Source organism: Camarhynchus parvulus, chromosome 4 (genome assembly GCF_901933205.1).
Source record: "Camarhynchus parvulus chromosome 4, STF_HiC, whole genome shotgun sequence".
Classification (NCBI taxonomy): domain Eukaryota; kingdom Metazoa; phylum Chordata; class Aves; order Passeriformes; family Thraupidae; genus Camarhynchus; species Camarhynchus parvulus.
Genome location: NC_044574.1, coordinates 26,560,777 through 26,577,792, shown reverse-complemented (window position 1 = coordinate 26,577,792; position 17,016 = coordinate 26,560,777). Strand labels below are relative to the sequence as shown.

The following is a 17,016-nucleotide window of genomic DNA, read 5'->3' as shown; positions in this document are numbered from 1 at the left end:
AAAGTCTCCACTATTGTTAGATCTCAAGCTCCCAAGAAGTTGTGTTTCTCGACCAAAAGGCTGGAAAAGGAAAAAAAGGTTCTGATTGTTTTTTGGGATAGATGGGGGGAGGAGGGAGGTTACCAGTTTATGAATGCTCTTTGAAAATAAGACTCCAAAACTGAATGTTCAAGGCAGAATGTTGGTAATGCTGTGGTTATTCAGTGTTGATTTTTTTAAATGTCAAACTCTTTATGCTTTCTATCCTTGTTGTGCTGAATTTAACCATAATTCTACATTTTACATATAGATACTATGGATAACTATCACTTGCATGTCATAGCTGTGGTCCTTTACTTTAATCTTCCTGGGTCAGTGGGAGCCAAGTCCCAGTGGATCCTTCCTGCTACACATCGCCGTTCAGAGTGCCGGTGGGATGGGCAGCTCTTGCTCAATTGCTCTTTTACCAGAATATCTACTATTCCAGAAGATACATCACAAGCAGCAGTAACAGCTGATTTGAGTTACAATAATATTAAAACTTTCGTGTGCTCTGATGGAAGAAATGAAGAGTGGATGCTAAAACACCTGAACCTCAGTAACAACCTGATTTCTGAACTCACCTTAACTGCTTGTACAAATTTACCCAATTTAGAAACTCTAAACCTCAGTGGTAATGCCATCCACACCCTCACACTGGAAATGCCTATACCTGCACACAGGTCTAAAAAGTACAGCATTGTTGATCGTCTCCTGCCTGCTTTGAAAGTATTGTCAGTTGAAAGAAACAATCTTAACACAGTTCCAAGAGGTAAGCATTTCAAAAATCTTTAAGGACTTGATTCCCAAGGGGTAGGTTGGCTTTGATATAATTCATACATCTTACTGAATCCAGAATGTGACTTTCTCATTTTATTATACTTAAGGCGAGGGGAAGTTCCACTGGCAAATACTGAGGCGGAAGTAAATTTGTTGTTTGTTTACTTTGTTAGGTTTTTTATTACAGTGTTAGCAACTGTACTGCATTAACAGCAGTCAAATATAACCAGTTTTAGCCCTTAAGAGCCCAAGCAGTATTCTTACTTGCTGTATAGAAAGGGAGAGTATAGATCTTTGGAAAACTACCAGCCTCCATATCCCAGTCGTGGACTTTAAGGCCAAAAAAATTACAGATCATTAATTTCATACTACCCTTCAGAAGGAAATCAACAGTCTTAAATAAAACTTGCTATAGTTTCAGTATTTCAAAGAGGAAAATATATTTTGTTCATTGCTAACAATTTTGCTCAGAGCCATTTAATAATCACAGCGACACCTTGGTGTAACAGGAGAGGGCTGCAAGGCTTTGAGAGACTTTGAGAAGGGCTTTGCTGGTCACTGAACTATGCTGGGCAGCTCAGCCTTATCCAGGGATGAGTCACAGTGACCAAATAGTTTAAATGAAGCAGAAGCTACCAGATGAGCAACCCTGTCCTGTACAATATGTTGAATTTATTGATGTCTGATAACACCATCAGATTCACGAGAGTTTGAAAATACAGGAGGACAAGTGCTGACAAACAAAAATGCCACTAATCCCACAAAATCACACAAAGATAATATATTTGCCCCTACACAGGATCATGAAAGTTTTGTTTTTCTCCTTTTCTGCTATTAAATAATTCTCTGGCACACAGGAAACCCATTTCATTTAATGATTTTGTAGCATCTGTATAGAAAAGGTATCTGAATAGACAGTATAGAAAAAGCTTACATTTTAAAATACATCTATTAAGATTTGATTTGTTTTGATATAGATAAACATGATTTCGTTTGATTTAGATAAATTTTACTGCCTATTATAGGATGCCTCAGAAGGTCAGACAGATCAATCCTCTTTTATAAGAGACTCTCAGTTTTTTAAGTTCAAATTGCTGTGCATGGTACCACCATATTTCAAGTTATACTTCAATCCTATATTCATTTAAATACATGTTCAGAACCTTATTCTTGTCCAAAATACTTCACTAAAATTCTGAGGTTTAAGCTCTGGAAAGAAAACACAATATGCAGTTCTGTACCAGAGGTTTCCCACAGAAAACCCTTCCCCTACCTTTCTCCACCCACCCCAGGAGTAAGGCTGCCGCCCACTATATATATACTAGCAGTGTATATTTTTGGCACAAACTTACATTCAGGGAAGTAGCCACAGTACAATTCTCATGTAGGTACACTGATGAATTTATGAAGCGCCAGAACTTCTGTATGCCTTTCCTATCACCCACCTCTAGTTTTACACCAGGAATGAATCATTCCCTCTGCTTTTCACAATAAACCCAAAGATCAATTACTCAGCAAACAGAACTGTTGTCTGAGAAAAGAGGTTTCTGGTAAACAAGGTGACACCCAGGGCAAAATTGTTAAGAACTAGTAGCTTTTCAACAATGCTGTACAATCAAAAATCACTTCAGAGTGGCACTGTGGTGTTGAACACTCAGCATCAGTGGGCATGCTGAGTGTTCAAGTGCCTGCCTTTCCATTGCATCTTGCAGGCTGGAGCTTCAGGGGCTGCCTTCACAGCGCCTCAAAACAATTAGGTGTCTCCAGCAAACAAAAGTGTTCCTTATGCAAGGTGGATGTCATTGTAGCTAGGATACACTGAAGAATATACTGTCATGCCTCATAATTCACAGGCAGATAGGCATAGGCAACAACATGGCTTTGTTTTCATTTGGTTTTACATCCTAGGAATACAGTTCAAGTAATTCCACATATGAAAAACTCCCATGAAACTGCACATGCAAATGGATAGGAGATACTGTGTCACCTTTTGCATCTCTATCTTTTACTTGCAATTAGCATATTTGGATCTTGTCTACTCAATATACTCTAGCCTTTTCACACTCCATTCCTACCTCCAGTTCTCCAGAGAAGCTTGCTCAAAGTACAGAGATCAAAGTCAGAATAATTTTGCTAGCACAAAGAAATGCTAGTGGCTTTTGTGAAAGTGTCAATTTTAAAGACATCTATTGACTGTGAATGTTTTAATGTGCCAGCTGTTGACGCTATGCAGCTTTTAGAATGGGCCAACCCCTGACTAGGAAAGGCATAACACAAAGGCTGCAGCCACTCATTGCAATAGTGAGGAATTGAAGGAGTGTTGTTGCAAAGAATTTTATAAAGACACTTGATGCAATTGAGAAAACAAGGATATGAAATGTAAAAGAGGGTTTTTTCTTCCTAGGGCTAGGCCTCCTGCAGTCTTTACAAACTGTCCATATGTCATCCAATGCCATACAACAGATTGACCCAAAGGATTTTCAGAACTGTTCACAGCGGAAGGACATTGACCTGAGAAACAACAGGATAACTAAAATTCATCCAGATGCCTTCAGAGATCTCAAAAAATTACAGGTTGTAAAGCAATACAGCTGTTTCAATATTTTATGGTAATCATTAAAGATATTATTCATCAACTATTCAGCATGATTATATGGTTCTGATTATAATACTAGTGTAGAATTTAAAAACTAGAGAAAATGGTGAAAATAATATTTTATATATTTACTTTTTATATGTAGGAAAACACACACGCTGAAATGTTATAGATATAACCATAAATTCACAATTTCTCTGTGCCACAAACCAATCCATAACAATACATGTCCCTTTCTACCCCCACCCCTTCCATGGCAGGAGCTCTGCAGCTCCCTATTCACACAAAGGTAAGTCTACAATGGGGGAAATGTAAGCACCGCCATTTAAACTTTTAATCTACATTAAAAACCTTAGAACAACATTATTGAAATCCTAAGCAGATTCACAGAATTGCTTGTACACTGAAACACTGTTGTAAGATGTTGCAATAAGAATTCCACTGTAAGCCTTATCAAATTAAATCTGTGTTGTTTCCAAATAGGTCGTGGATCTCCGTGAAAATGCTCTGACAATCCCTCTACCACAGATACTAGTCAGTTTGAACTTTTTTCAACTTGAAGTGTATTTGTCAAAGAATGCCTGGATATTTAACTGCAGGCTAAATGCTTTTAGACATTTCTTTCATTTTGTCTTTGACTCCACAAGGCAGAAATGGAGCCTTTCATACAATAAGTCTGCCAACAACCCCCAGAAACCTCTGCTGTATCTTTCACATTTCCATTTAAACTGCAGGGACAATGTTGTGCTCAGAAGGGCCACAGTCCCAACAGGGAACACATCAGTGCTGACCTGTAACTTGGACAACATAAGGGGTATGTAAATCAGGCACTCCATTCAAATGCTACTAAAATCCAAATGAATGCAGAATGATCAAATTAGTCTGGTTTTAAAAATGTCTTTCTAAAGACACTGTTTAAAAATAACTGAATAACAATTTAACATGAAAAAATATTTCATTAGAAAGTAGCATTCTGCTTAGAATATTTGAAAGTTAGGTTTCCTGAGTCTTCATCTCCTTCCTTACACAAAAGGAGGAAGTGATGCTAAATTCCATACAAATAAGTTTCTGTAAGTAATGCATTGTGAATGTACTGGTTTGTTTTGGACTGAAACAAAGGACCAAACAGCAGGGTGGCACTTCTGAGGCATGTAGGAAACCAAGAAGGATGCAATAGTTTTCTGTATTCAGTTACAGCAAAATGAATTGAAGGGGGTTTTTCTTGCAGGGAAAAAGATCTCTAGTTCTTCTAAAGAAGTACAGCCACTGTAGCAGACGCTTTACTTACATTTAAAATTAATAGAGAACATTGAGGATATAAACAACAAAACCTAGAGAGCCAAGACTTACTATGCAGATGGAAAACTAAGACCAAACTCAGAGCAGAAGGTGTATTTGTCATGTGCCATAAGGCAAAATGGTTTAACTCTAATGGACTAATAGCATTTGGAGGTGGCAAGGCTTTCCCCTGGGAATACTTCATCCCAAATGAAAATATGCAGGACCTACCAGAAATGCCACCTGCTCTGTCTGTTGACAAGAAAAGTCACAGAAACCTGAATTCAATCAACACACTGGATTGCAGCAAAACTCAGCTGGGAACGAAAGCTGATCCAAAGACAAAGCCAAAAATGCAACCTTGAAACAAATTGCTAAAAGCCAACAACCAGCCATGGCCCACACTAGCTCAAGTTTGGAACAATTGCTCAGTCAGTATAAATACCCTTGATTTACAGACTTTTTTGCTGCAGTCAGATCAGGAACTACAAGAAAATCACAGTGGTTGAAACACTGGCAATTAAGAGATGATGTTTTATCCCACAGCGGCACACAGTGACCATGGCCAGCCTGCAGTGCAGCTGGCTGCAGAGCAGCTGGCTGTAGATGTCTCTGCCACAAGGAAGATCAGGAGGTGTTTCTAGTACAGCCCTGAACTTGCTTAGATTATTTCAGCCTCACATTACCATTTTTCTTTACCATTTTGTAAAGTCTGCAATTAAGACCCCACATGTACTGTGTTTTTAGATGGGAGGCAATGGGGACAGGCCTGTAATATGCTTTAACAGACTTTGTATCATGTAAAATTACTTAGGATGGATAAAAGAAAAATTAGGTTTATAATAAACTGTTAAAATTATGAAAGATAATCCAGAGTATATTCTGAAAAACATCACTGGATTCTGTAAACCCAAGTATACTACGCTTTTAACAAAGACTGAGTTTGTATTTTCTTTCATTTCAGGCAATGGAGTCTCTTGGTGGACACCTAAGGGCAGAATTTCAAAAAATCACAGTCTTCCTCATATGACACTGGATAAAATGAATAATTTAGTGATATACAATGTTGAGAAAACTGCTGAAGGATTATATTTGTGTCTTTTTAATACAACAAAAGAGAAATATCTCATTTACAATATAGAGGTGAAAGAAGGAGTCTCAGCATTTTTGGTTAGAAAAGCCAGGGACACTCTTTTTAGAGAGAAAGAAACTGAGCCAAACTTTGCACTGGCTGTCTCCCTCTCTGTGCTCATTACATTTGTTTGTGCTTTTTGTCTGGGTGCTTTTGCTAGACCCTACCTGGAGAGCCTGTGGAGGCTCATGCACAGAAACAAAAATTCAGGTTCAGAACACACATATTCCAACCAAGGTTTTTCAGATGAAACCTTGAGCAGAGAGTCTTCTGCAAGCAAGCCAACAAATATGCAGCATAATACATTCATTTGTGATAAGAATTCTTTAAGAAACACATGGATTTTTCCTACAGAAGCTTCTACTGTGTATGAAAATGTCACTGCCAGTGGTGTACATTCACCAAATCCCAAAGCAGAGTACCAGAAACAAAGCAATATTGAGATCAACATGAAGAAAATACCAGTGTTTTCAAAAGCCCAAACTAGTACTGACAATTATGAAAGCATAAATGCTTATGATACTAGACTATTTTTTGTAAAGACAGACTACCAGAACAGCAACAAAACAACACCAAACAGCAAGGTAAGAAACAACTCTGGTCTGCTGCAGTCTGAGATCACAAAAGCTACACCAGATTCTCCAGAAAGAAAAGGTGCTATTTCACATAACAAACCCAGGCACACTAGAAAATTTATGCAGAGAAGGCAAAGCTGTGAAGAACAACTTTGTCTAAATGGCAACAAAAATATACCTAGTGATGTTGGAGATTTTACTCCACCCAGTAGCTTCAGAAGAGATGCAGATATTGAGAAGTTAGGCATCTATGAAACAATAGAAAAGTTTCCCACAACAGAGCATGATTGTAAAAGGATATATTCAGATGAAAAAGATGCTGCAGCTGATATATTTGGTGACAGTTCTTCAGCTGAAGGGACTCCATTCACAATGAGTGACTGTAGCTCTTTAGCAGACTTTGAAGTGGAACACCCTGGTGTTAGTGACAATCTGCCAGTGTGTCAGTCACCTCTAGAAGAAGCCAACACAGACAGTGGAACTGAGAAGTTTGTAACACCACCAGAGTCTCCAAACAATACTGCTGAACTTCAGCAGACTGCGAAAAATGAAGATGAGAACAATGCCTGTTTTGAAACCACTATTAATTATGGATCAGACACCACCATGCAGGGAACAGTATCCCCTTACACTGATAAAAGCAGTAGCCATGTAAGCGTGTCAGATCCAGATACAGTTAGTTCTTCAAGTCAAGAAATTCCAGTTACATTTGATTATTTTACTAATGCAGAGTCAACAGTAGAAAACTCTATTTCTGATTCTCTCCACAATCGAAGTACAGATTTTGGTAACAGGGTACTTAAGTTGAAACCTTTTCCCACATATGACACAGAGAAAACATCTGAAGAGGATGAACTGCAGTTTTCTCTTCTTCTTACCAGAGAACCACAGCACTTCCTCACCTTCAGTCACACAGAACAAAAAGAAAATGCACCAGCAGGAAGCACAGATGAGCACACAGCCAGGAACTTCCCTGAAAAGAATCATGGTGAGGCAGACATTAAGGCAGAGTCAACAGAAGAAAACTCTATTTCTGATTCTCTCCACAATCAGAGTACAGATTTTGGTAACAGGATATTTAAGTTGAAATCTTTTCCCACATATGACACAGAAAAAACTTCTGAAGAAGATGAACTGCAGCTTTCTCTGTTTCCCAGAGAACAACAGCATTTCCTCAGCTTCAGTCACACAGAACAAAAAGGAAATGCACCAGCAGGAAGCACAGATGAGCACACAGCCAGGAACTCCTCTGAAAAGAATCATGGTGAAGCAGACATTACATTACAAAGAAACATGAGTACATCTGAGGACAATGGCTTTATTTTTGCTCCCATTGATACTGGTTTGAATGAAGTTGTAAAAAAGCCATCGCTGCTGCATTCCAGCCAAGAATCATCTCTTCAACTGCTGCCTGAACACACAGCTGAAAAACATTTAATGTTTATTATACAGGAAGATGACTTGCTACCACAACAGAAGCAGGCTTGTGCAGATGAAATGCAAGGAGATTCTGATGAGAAAAATTCTGATGGATTCACAGAATTGCAGGAAAGCAGCAATCACAGCCTGCCTGAAGAAATGCAGTCCTGTCGTCCTACAGCAGTTCTGCTGCATCTTCATAGTTCTGGGAAAACACAGTCAGAATTCACAACAGATGATCCCTTCCAACTGGATCAGAGTGATGAGGATGCATACTCCTTCTCAATCCCACAAGGTTTCTTCAATGAAAGCACACCATACAGCTCATGTTCCTTCACACAAAAGCCTACAGGAAATACAATCTTGGAAAGCACTGATTCCAGCAAGATGAAGGATCACACTACTTTGACAGAACTAGAGAACCATTCTGCAATAACTGGAGACCACTTCCAAAATTCCAGTGAAAATCTCAGCCAAAAAAGTCGGACAAATTCGGGACAGGATCAGTTTTTTGTTAAGAAGAAAAGAGCATTTGATGGATTTGCTAATATTTTGCAAAGCAGGAGAACAAACTTCAGTAGCTGAAACACAAAATGGTAATACTAAGCTCCCACAGTGTTTATGTCACTACAGTAGGTGCAAACATTATTTTGTTTTAAAGTGAAATTACTTTTGTTTAGAAGGGTACTCGTAAAAAACCCAATAACAGACTTTATAAAAAGCTACTCTGGCATATTAATTAAGCTTTTGCTGAATTATGTTTACTTTCTCATTACTGGTAGTTGATACTAATATATTGTTTCCCTTGGAATTTGCTTCAGATACTCAGTTTTGTCTTTTTGTCTAAAATAAATGCAATATGGAAATTTACATTATTACTATTACTGTGTTTTCTTATGGGACTCAACCTATACAGTGAAATGGTACATACTACAGTCTTCTGCTTTTTGAGCCAGAATTGTGGATTATCTCTGAATTCCTAGTGTTGCAAAGACAAGTAAAGTCCAAGAAGTATTCAATTACATTTCAAAAGTTACTTTTTAATTTGGCAAAAGAGAGAAAACCACCTTTCTCAAAGACACAGAATAGAATTCAATTCTGCAGCAACATACATAGAAATGTAGCTATAATGGGACATCACCTGAAGTTTGCAGATGTGGTGATACAGGCAGGGTAATTTTAAAAGAGACCAAGGATCCTATATCCACTTGAGAATTTTATTTAAGAGGGGAAAATCAAGAGCAGTTCAAAACTGCTATTTTAAAACATCAGTAGCCAAAAAATAGCAATTGTAAGGTAAAATTACCTCTGAATACAGCCCAAGGCCCTTTCAACAGACTCAGTACCACTGATGCAGTCCTTGAAGGGAAATGTCATCATGAAAGGGAGCAGATCCAGTTCTGGGAAAATGCAGGATGTTGGCTACAACTCTGGGAAAACTCTTTCACAAAGATACAATTAACTCCTAAAAACTCCAAACAGAAGGAACACATTTCAATTCCATCACAAGAAGAACAAGTTCAGCGGCACACTACATCACTGAAACTACCTTTAAAGAAAAAACTAAGAACAAAGCACCACTGCCAGTTTCAGTAAAGCTCATTATCCACACAGATTCTTTGTGGCCAAAACAACTTTAAAAATACAACGCCTGAAAAAAGCACTGACTCACTCTTTTTGGTATCAGTGGGTCTTCAAACATCATTAACACCTCTCCTAGGCCTGTCGCCTTCTGGTTGTTGCAGCTACTAACATGTTAACAAATCTAACTATACAAGCAAGGCAGTTCTGTGAATCATGGGGAAAAAACCCACTTGAGTGCTCTATTAATATCTCATACACTGGAAATGTTTTGTCATTTACTTGTGCAACAGTCCAATAGGATTTCAAAATACATATTGGGAAATCATTTTCTCATCTTTTTTTCTGACCATGCGGATGTTGTGGTGGTGAGGCAGACAGTACACTACTTGTGAGAAGCTGCAGGATTTCTAAGATTCCCTTTATGCCATAAAGTTGTGGAAAAGTTTCTGTTCTTGTCAGACAAAATAAATTCACTCCATTATAGTGGGATTTTAACATGTGGCAAAGTATTCATTCTACTGCCAAAATACTGTTTCATCTCAAACTTACCTTTGTATGCCTGCCAAATCTTGCCACTGTCCTCTGCTACTCACCTCTCCATTCTTACTATCACATCTTCATTCAAATTCAAACTCAGCTGCTTCTCCTTCATATTAGTTCATTTCATTAGCAATTGCTCTTTAATATAAAACCTTTTTTATTTTCTGTGACTTCCACACAGTACTGATCATACTCTGCTCCTCCCTACCCATCCCATGTTAGCACGCCCTTCTGTGTACACTCAATGTATAGTCCCACACACACTGACCCCAAGACTGTATCCTCACATTTCTTTACATTTCATCCACTGTATCTTGTTCACACTGAAAATTGATTTAGGTTGTTTGGCCACTGATAATTTTCTAGGACACCTATACTAGTAGGATGCCCACTGCTGTTACTATCCCAGTTGACTGTGGGTAATCACACAAAGTCACAGAATGAGTTGGATAAAAAAGGTGCCGGAGTGTAGCTGTAGGAATTTGCCAATGAAGCCTGAGCAGCCAGCCAAGAGGATGCTGGCAATAGTCTGGACACACCCTTCTCACAGGGCAATGGCCTGCCCAGCTCCACAATGGACAGGACACAATCCCTCACACAGTGAATCAGGACAGGACAAAATGGAGGAGTTTTAAAAACAGATCAAGAACTTCAAATACAGTAATCAGGATGAAACAAAACAAAACTCCCATTTTCAAACATATAATAGTTTGATAACTGTCAAGTTACTTGCTGTAGGTACAAAGCATTTCAATCTTTCCTGAATATGCTGAAAACTGGGCTGGAAAATAACCCTTAAATATGAGGAAAAGACATGCACATTTAACCTACACATCACCAACAAAAGAAACATTTTTGGATAGTGGTAGTAAATTTTTCATGATAGAAGACTGTGACTCACCCCCTCTGATAAATACAGACAAGCAACAGCCTACATTCTGAGAATTGGCAAAGCCAATCCCAGCCTTCATCAGAAACATAAGCACAATGAAAAACTTCTTCAGGATGGGTTCTGCATTACAATATTCTAATTACAATGTAAATACATCCACTTCAAGTAATATTTTAAATAAAGGTTGGAAGCAATACCTGGAGGTCACCTAGTCCAATGATCCTTATCAATCGAGGCCACCTAGAGCCAGTTGCTCAGGACCACTTTCAGATGGCTTTTGAGTATCTCTGAGGATAGACTCAGTAACAGTGCATGACAACCCTCAAGAAGAAGAGAGCAGTTCCTGATGTGCAGATGGAGCCTCTTAGGTTTCAGTTAATGCCCACTGCCTCTGTCCTGTCACTGGGCACTGGCTAGTCTTTGTCTTCTTTATACCCTCCCTTCAGATGTTGAAATACTTCAGTAAGACTTCCCACAGTACCTTCTCTTCTCCAGGGTAAATAGCTGTAAGCCTTTCCTCATGGGAGAGAAGTTCCCATCCCTTCATTTCCTTCTTCATTATCTTCATGGCCCTTTACTGGACCCTCTCCAGAATGTCACAGTGTCTCTGGTACTGGGACACAATATTCAGGTGTGGCCTCATCAGTGCTGTGCAGGAGGGAATAGTCATCCCTCAGCCTGCTGGCAATGCTTTGTCAGAATCAGGCAGGAACCACTCACCTTCGTCACAGCAAGGACTTGTTGCTGGCTCATCTCTGAGTCGGTGTCCACCAGGACCCCCAGGCCCTTTTCTGCCAAGCTGCTTCCCAGCTGGGTGCCCCTAGCAGATACTGGTGCAGGGGGCTGCTCCTCCCCAGCTGCAGGACTTTGCACCTCTCCTGGATGAAGTTCATGTAGTTCCTGTCAGGCCATTTCTCAAGCATGCTGAGATCCCTCTGGAAGGCAGTATGATCCTCTGGCTTATCATCCTTTACTTCCAGCTCTGTCATATCAGCAAACTTGCTGTGCCCCATCACCCAGGTCCATAATGAAGCTGTTGAACAGGACTGGGCCCAGCTCTGACCCTGGGGGTATAGCACTAGTTACTGGTCTCCAGTTAGACTTTGCTCTGCAGAGCACCACTCTCTGGGCCCTACAATTTTCAGTTTTCACCCATCTGCTCATCCAGTCCATGCATCAACAGCTTTTCTATGAGGACCTTGTGGGTCAAAAGGCTGGACCAAGATGACTGGGTAACAATTATGCTTCTGTAAAATTTTGTCTTGAGACATTTCTACTCAAATTCACTTATTGTTGAAAACTTTTGTATTACAGTACTGTCATACACCAACACACTCCATTTGAACCATAACTTTTTTGATACATGTACCTGTTCCCAACAGTTTTAAATACTGATTTGCTCCACTATTAGAAACCAGGGGGGCAAGATCCTACACACAAATTCCCTGCTAATATTTGATAAAGGCTGCCTGCTGATGTATGTTCAGATATGAGAATTCTGAAGTATGAACCATAGAAAAATCTGAAGTCAGTTTCTGAAACCAACACAAATACTGTTTATTTGTGGGATGCCATTTTACAACAACACCAAGAAAAGACCTAAAAAAATCAACTGGATTAACTCATGTTAGGTGGCATAATAGTATTTTCATCATATTGTGAGTCACAGGAGTTAGCACACCTTATTTATGTAATATACAGGTAACTAAGACATAAAGCATTCACAGTTACAGGTTAACTGCTGTTCCTGCCACAGCAGTGTCAGTAGGTGCTATTTGGACACATGTACACATGCACACACACAGTGGAGGAGTGGGTGAGGATTTAAAAAATAAAAGCAAACAAGCAAAAAAAATAAGCTGAATTTTGGTCTCAATTACAGAAAACAAACCATTCTGTTTGTGGATGGATTCTATATACTTTTACAACAGTATGAAAAGACAAAATCTAAGGCCTAGAAAGAGGTATGTTAGCAGCTATAAATAAAACCAGGCCACAAGCTAACCTTTAAAGCTGCCTATATGAATTCCAAGAGTATCAAACAATTTCTGAGACTTGTGACTAAGGGTCAACAGAAATCTGGGAAAATCTCAACACAAATGAAGTCCATTTCTTGTCCTTCAAAGTAGTAACTTGGGAACATTAATGAAGTAGCAATAAGCTATGACCAATTTTGATTGTGTAAGAATACTTCTGATTAAATAAAACACGTTTGTGGTAAAATGGGAGAAGCCTCTACAGAATTAGAAATGGCTACAGAAAGAGAACCCAAGTAGTTATTGTAGTTTAAAAACAACCTTAAAGAGGTTTTAACTGAAAACTTAAATACATAAATATTTTCAGTAATTTCTATGTTTTTCTGCTTGCTTTCCTTGGAAAAGATAAAAAGTGAAGAAATAACAGCAATAGAGAATTGTATTAATACTTTAAATACTTAGTATTACTTTGCTTTAGAAGAAAATTTAATTCATGGACTGTTTTGGTTACTAGTATTAATAGAATCATTTAGGTTGAAAAGATTCTTAAGACTACTGAGTGCAAAGAGCTCCAAATGTTTGTCATCTATCGAAGAACATCAACTGCTATAGGCTCTGGACACTGTTTTCCTTTCACCAACTGTCTTTCTAATTTACATCTCCCAAACACCAAAAATGAACTGTAGATTGGTCATCAAGTTTCTGCTTAAAGTTCAATAACAGTACACCAGTAACATTAGCACAGGAGCCATAACACTTTTTGGAATGGCCTCCCAGTGTCTTGTCCCAGAAAACAGCATGTTTTGTACATTACTTTTCATAAGGGTTGGGATGGGAGCCCACAATCAAATAAAAAATCTACATCAGCTATTTGATGGCATAATAAATGAAAAAAGCAAATGCCACACTTGTACTAAATACAAGATTAACTGAGTATGTTAGTTAAGTTTCCACAACCATTAAAAGTTTCTCCAATATACAGGAGTAGGCAATGTTAGGATCTTCTGCTTATCAGCATATTTAGCAAAACCAACCGGATGGATAGCACAAGGAAGCTCATCAAACCACACAGGTCCATTTTAGTCCATCTGTTCACTATACATGTTGGTAAAGCTGTCTCTACTAGCTTTAATTGAATCTGTGGTTTATTTTATGAAGATGCATGTTTATAAACCCGCTGATGGCTACAAATTCATACTGTTTCAAATGAAAGAAAAAATTTTGCAACATCTGATTCATTTCCAAACACATTCTTCCTTTCCAACAATCCCAATTATTTTTACCCAAATTAAAAACCCAAGTTTGTTTGCTTACACAGCTCAAGTATTTTCTGAGGTTTCTTTCCCCATTTCTTTGCTTTTAAGTAAATTTTTTATTCTGATAAACATTTGCAAAACTGCCAACACCTGGCTGAACCAATTTCTGTCAATCCTGTTATATGAAAGCTGTACCTGTAACAGTAATACATTAAAAGTGTCTTTGGCTCTTGCTTCCATTATTGGAAGCTCAGTTATTTGTGACATACAAAACCTTTTATACAAAACTTGTATTTGTTGCAGGATTCGCACCAATTTGGGCTGAACAGTTTCCTAGAGTCAAAAGCTAGCTTAATGTTTAAAGAACAATTACACCTGTTTCTCTTAAAATCTTGGCAATCACAATTTGGCCTAATGTTAACAGTTATATTGCTTCTAAGTTCATTCTTTGAAGAACTAAACCAGTAGCTCCACTGGTATTTCATTACAGTAATACTATTGTAATATACACATTTACATCAGAAGTCTTAATAAAAGGTGTGTTTTCTTAAGAGGCTTATTGTAAACATTAAATACCACACTCCACTCAACTTCTTGTGCAAACTGGCATCAAACATGGAATTAAGGTTATGTGCATTAGTACATGAGAAAGCACTAACTGTGTATGTTTTACCACTACTAACTTTAAAAAGCACTATTTAGTATTATGGAAATCCAAATGTAGCTATTTCACAAGAAAGGTAGCATTTTCTCCTTAGCATCATGAAATTCTAGGTTTTGTATATGCATGTATATTTACGTATATACAAATATACACAGACACGCAGTTTTTGTCTTTGGCAGCTGAACTTGAAAAACAAAAACCAAGAACAACAACAAACAGATCTGAACACAAATGACCACCTGTACCATGACAATTACAACCTCCTGGCCCAGGGCGGCAAACTAATGTGCTTTTGCTAAACTAGACTTAATCCTGAAAGGAGTCAAGTCAATGGCAGCTGTTCCTCACTTGATGGGAAGGATAGAACCTTCAACACAGAAGAGAATTTAACTTTCAACTTAAAATGCTTTCCTCCTGTTCCTCTGGATGGCATTCTAGGGAAATAATGAAACTGCCAATACCCTGTAAAATATTTTTACAGAAAAGTAATGTTATTTGTTGTTCCAAAACACCCACTGGCCCTTTGTTGTTATATGCTCCATGAATGAATAGCATTTTAATAAATCCTTAGGGATAAAAGTTTAATAGCACCTGATACTTTAAGGACCTATTTAGAAATATCAGCACTAATATTAATAAAGAAGGGTAAGGCAAAGACAACATGACAAAATTACAGAACTTAAACATTATTCCATTCACTCATTTTTTCCCAAAAAAATCACTAGAACCATCCCATACAGACGGAGATGAGTGAAACAGGCAGTGGTCCCTACTAAAACGTACTGTCACTTAATGCTGGTGTCTTACATGCCCATTGCCTGCAATGGACATTCTGCCAGGAAACTTTAATCCCCAACAGGAAAGAAAAAGTAATATTTTGACTATTCAACGTGGTATTTTTTCCAATACCATATTTTTAAGTACTTAGAAACAGGAAGCTGGAGGTCCTTGGAAAGACTAGTGTTACAAACAAAATAATCCCCAAAACCTTTATTGTGTCTGTGCTAGGGGTGAGCATACTTCATTCCCCAAACCACTTATTTCAGCTAGCACTTTCAATGTCATTGGGTCACTAGATCACAACATAGACCAAACACTCTTGGTGCACCAAAAATTAAAAGGAGTATGCCAAAGGCAATTTACAAAAGTCTAAAACCCATTTTTAAAAGGTACTTTAATTTGTTCTTTTGTACCTGTAACAACTACTGCAGTTTTAACATTAAAAAGTCAGTACTTTTTTCTTCAAATGGAAATCATCTGTGGCATGTACAACTATTACAGTGTTTAAATATTTATATGTATATATATTATTTAAGACACCAATATTTCATTCCTATAAAGCATTAAGTCAGGTTTGGCAAATTCTGGTGAAGGAAATCACAGCATGTCTTCTCAGAAATTGGCATCTCAAATAGTAACATTGAAACCGTAAATAGTTCTTCACATAACTATGTCCAGAAAGACTGAAATGCTACATTTGAGACCAAAAGAAAAACAAAATAACTAAAGTTTCAACAGACATGTAAGTGATGATTAGAAATATGCCACAAAATTATTTTTACAATACATTTCTGCAGAAATAATTCCTAGGTGAAGCCTTTTTTTATACACATATACAAAATTTAGACAGCAATATACACATAATCACAGTGAAGACTCTGGCAAGTTCAACAATTTGTAGTGTAAATACAAAATGCAAAGCAGCCTTCAAAGAGAACAATGCTAAACAGCAAGCATAGCTAGCTTGTTAAATAGCAAACATCAAAAGTTCCTTGCCAAAGGGATGCAGTGCAAGAAAAGCAGCATGCACTTTGATACAAATAGCAGTTTATGGCTAATGGTTGACATAACTGTGGTAACAGTGACTCTTGAGTGGCTGTGCATAGTTAAACTCCTATGTCATCTGTTTTCCTTTATACCATTCCACAAATTCATCCAACAACACCGGCCCTGTGAAGAGATCAAAGAACTGTATTTTACAAAATTTTGTAAAAGAACACTGATTTGATTAAGCTCACAGAAATAAATTATTTTAGAACATCAACACATGGTAGTACTTACAGGCTCCATCTTCATCATAGTTACTGAGGTCAAGGTTAATTGTTCTGCTGAATTCAAGAACGTTACACCACTGGTCCTTATTGATAACTTTGTATTTTGATTGCTGCTTGAGGCAAGAAACAGAAATTACTGCAATGTATTTTCAACTGTCTCAAAGTCTTTCTTACAGAAAATTCCAACTTTCTGGTGCCTTATTATTTTAATCTGTATGCCATCTGAAACTAAAAAGGATTAAACCAGCAAGT

The 17,016-nt window shown here is 37.9% G+C and overlaps 2 protein-coding genes across 4 annotated transcripts in view; one reads left to right on the top strand and one right to left on the bottom strand.

The window, feature by feature from the left end:
• Positions 1-294: 294 nt before the first annotated feature.
• LRRC66 (leucine rich repeat containing 66) lies at positions 295-8,383 on the top strand. The gene is made up of 4 exons (XM_030947500.1): positions 295-790; positions 3,203-3,372; positions 3,878-4,208; positions 5,637-8,383. The coding sequence occupies exons 1-4, from the start codon at positions 295-297 to the stop codon at positions 8,381-8,383; spliced, it is 3,744 nt and encodes a 1,247-aa protein (XP_030803360.1).
• A 3,963-nt stretch (positions 8,384-12,346) lies between these two features.
• Positions 12,347-17,016, bottom strand: part of DCUN1D4 (defective in cullin neddylation 1 domain containing 4) — a 41,606-nt gene continuing 36,936 nt past the window's right edge. For all 3 annotated transcript variants that reach the window (XM_030947140.1, XM_030947142.1, XM_030947143.1), the window contains 2 exons: positions 16,772-16,874; positions 12,347-16,660 (listed from right to left, as the gene is read on the bottom strand). In XM_030947140.1, the coding sequence (XP_030803000.1) occupies positions 16,605-16,660; positions 16,772-16,874 (159 nt within the window). In that variant the 3' untranslated portion in view covers positions 12,347-16,604. The remainder of the gene's footprint in view (positions 16,661-16,771; positions 16,875-17,016) is intronic.

Excerpts from the sequence above, each read along its gene's own strand:
- LRRC66 (XM_030947500.1), top strand. The coding sequence starts at position 295 with ATGGATAACTATCACTTGCATGTCATAGCTGTGGTCCTTTACTTTAAT. Across the intron at positions 3,373-3,877 it reads GAGATCTCAAAAAATTACAG|GTCGTGGATCTCCGTGAAAA; the intron begins GTTGTAAAGCAA and ends GTTTCCAAATAG. Across the intron at positions 4,209-5,636 it reads TAACTTGGACAACATAAGGG|GCAATGGAGTCTCTTGGTGG; the intron begins GTATGTAAATCA and ends CTTTCATTTCAG.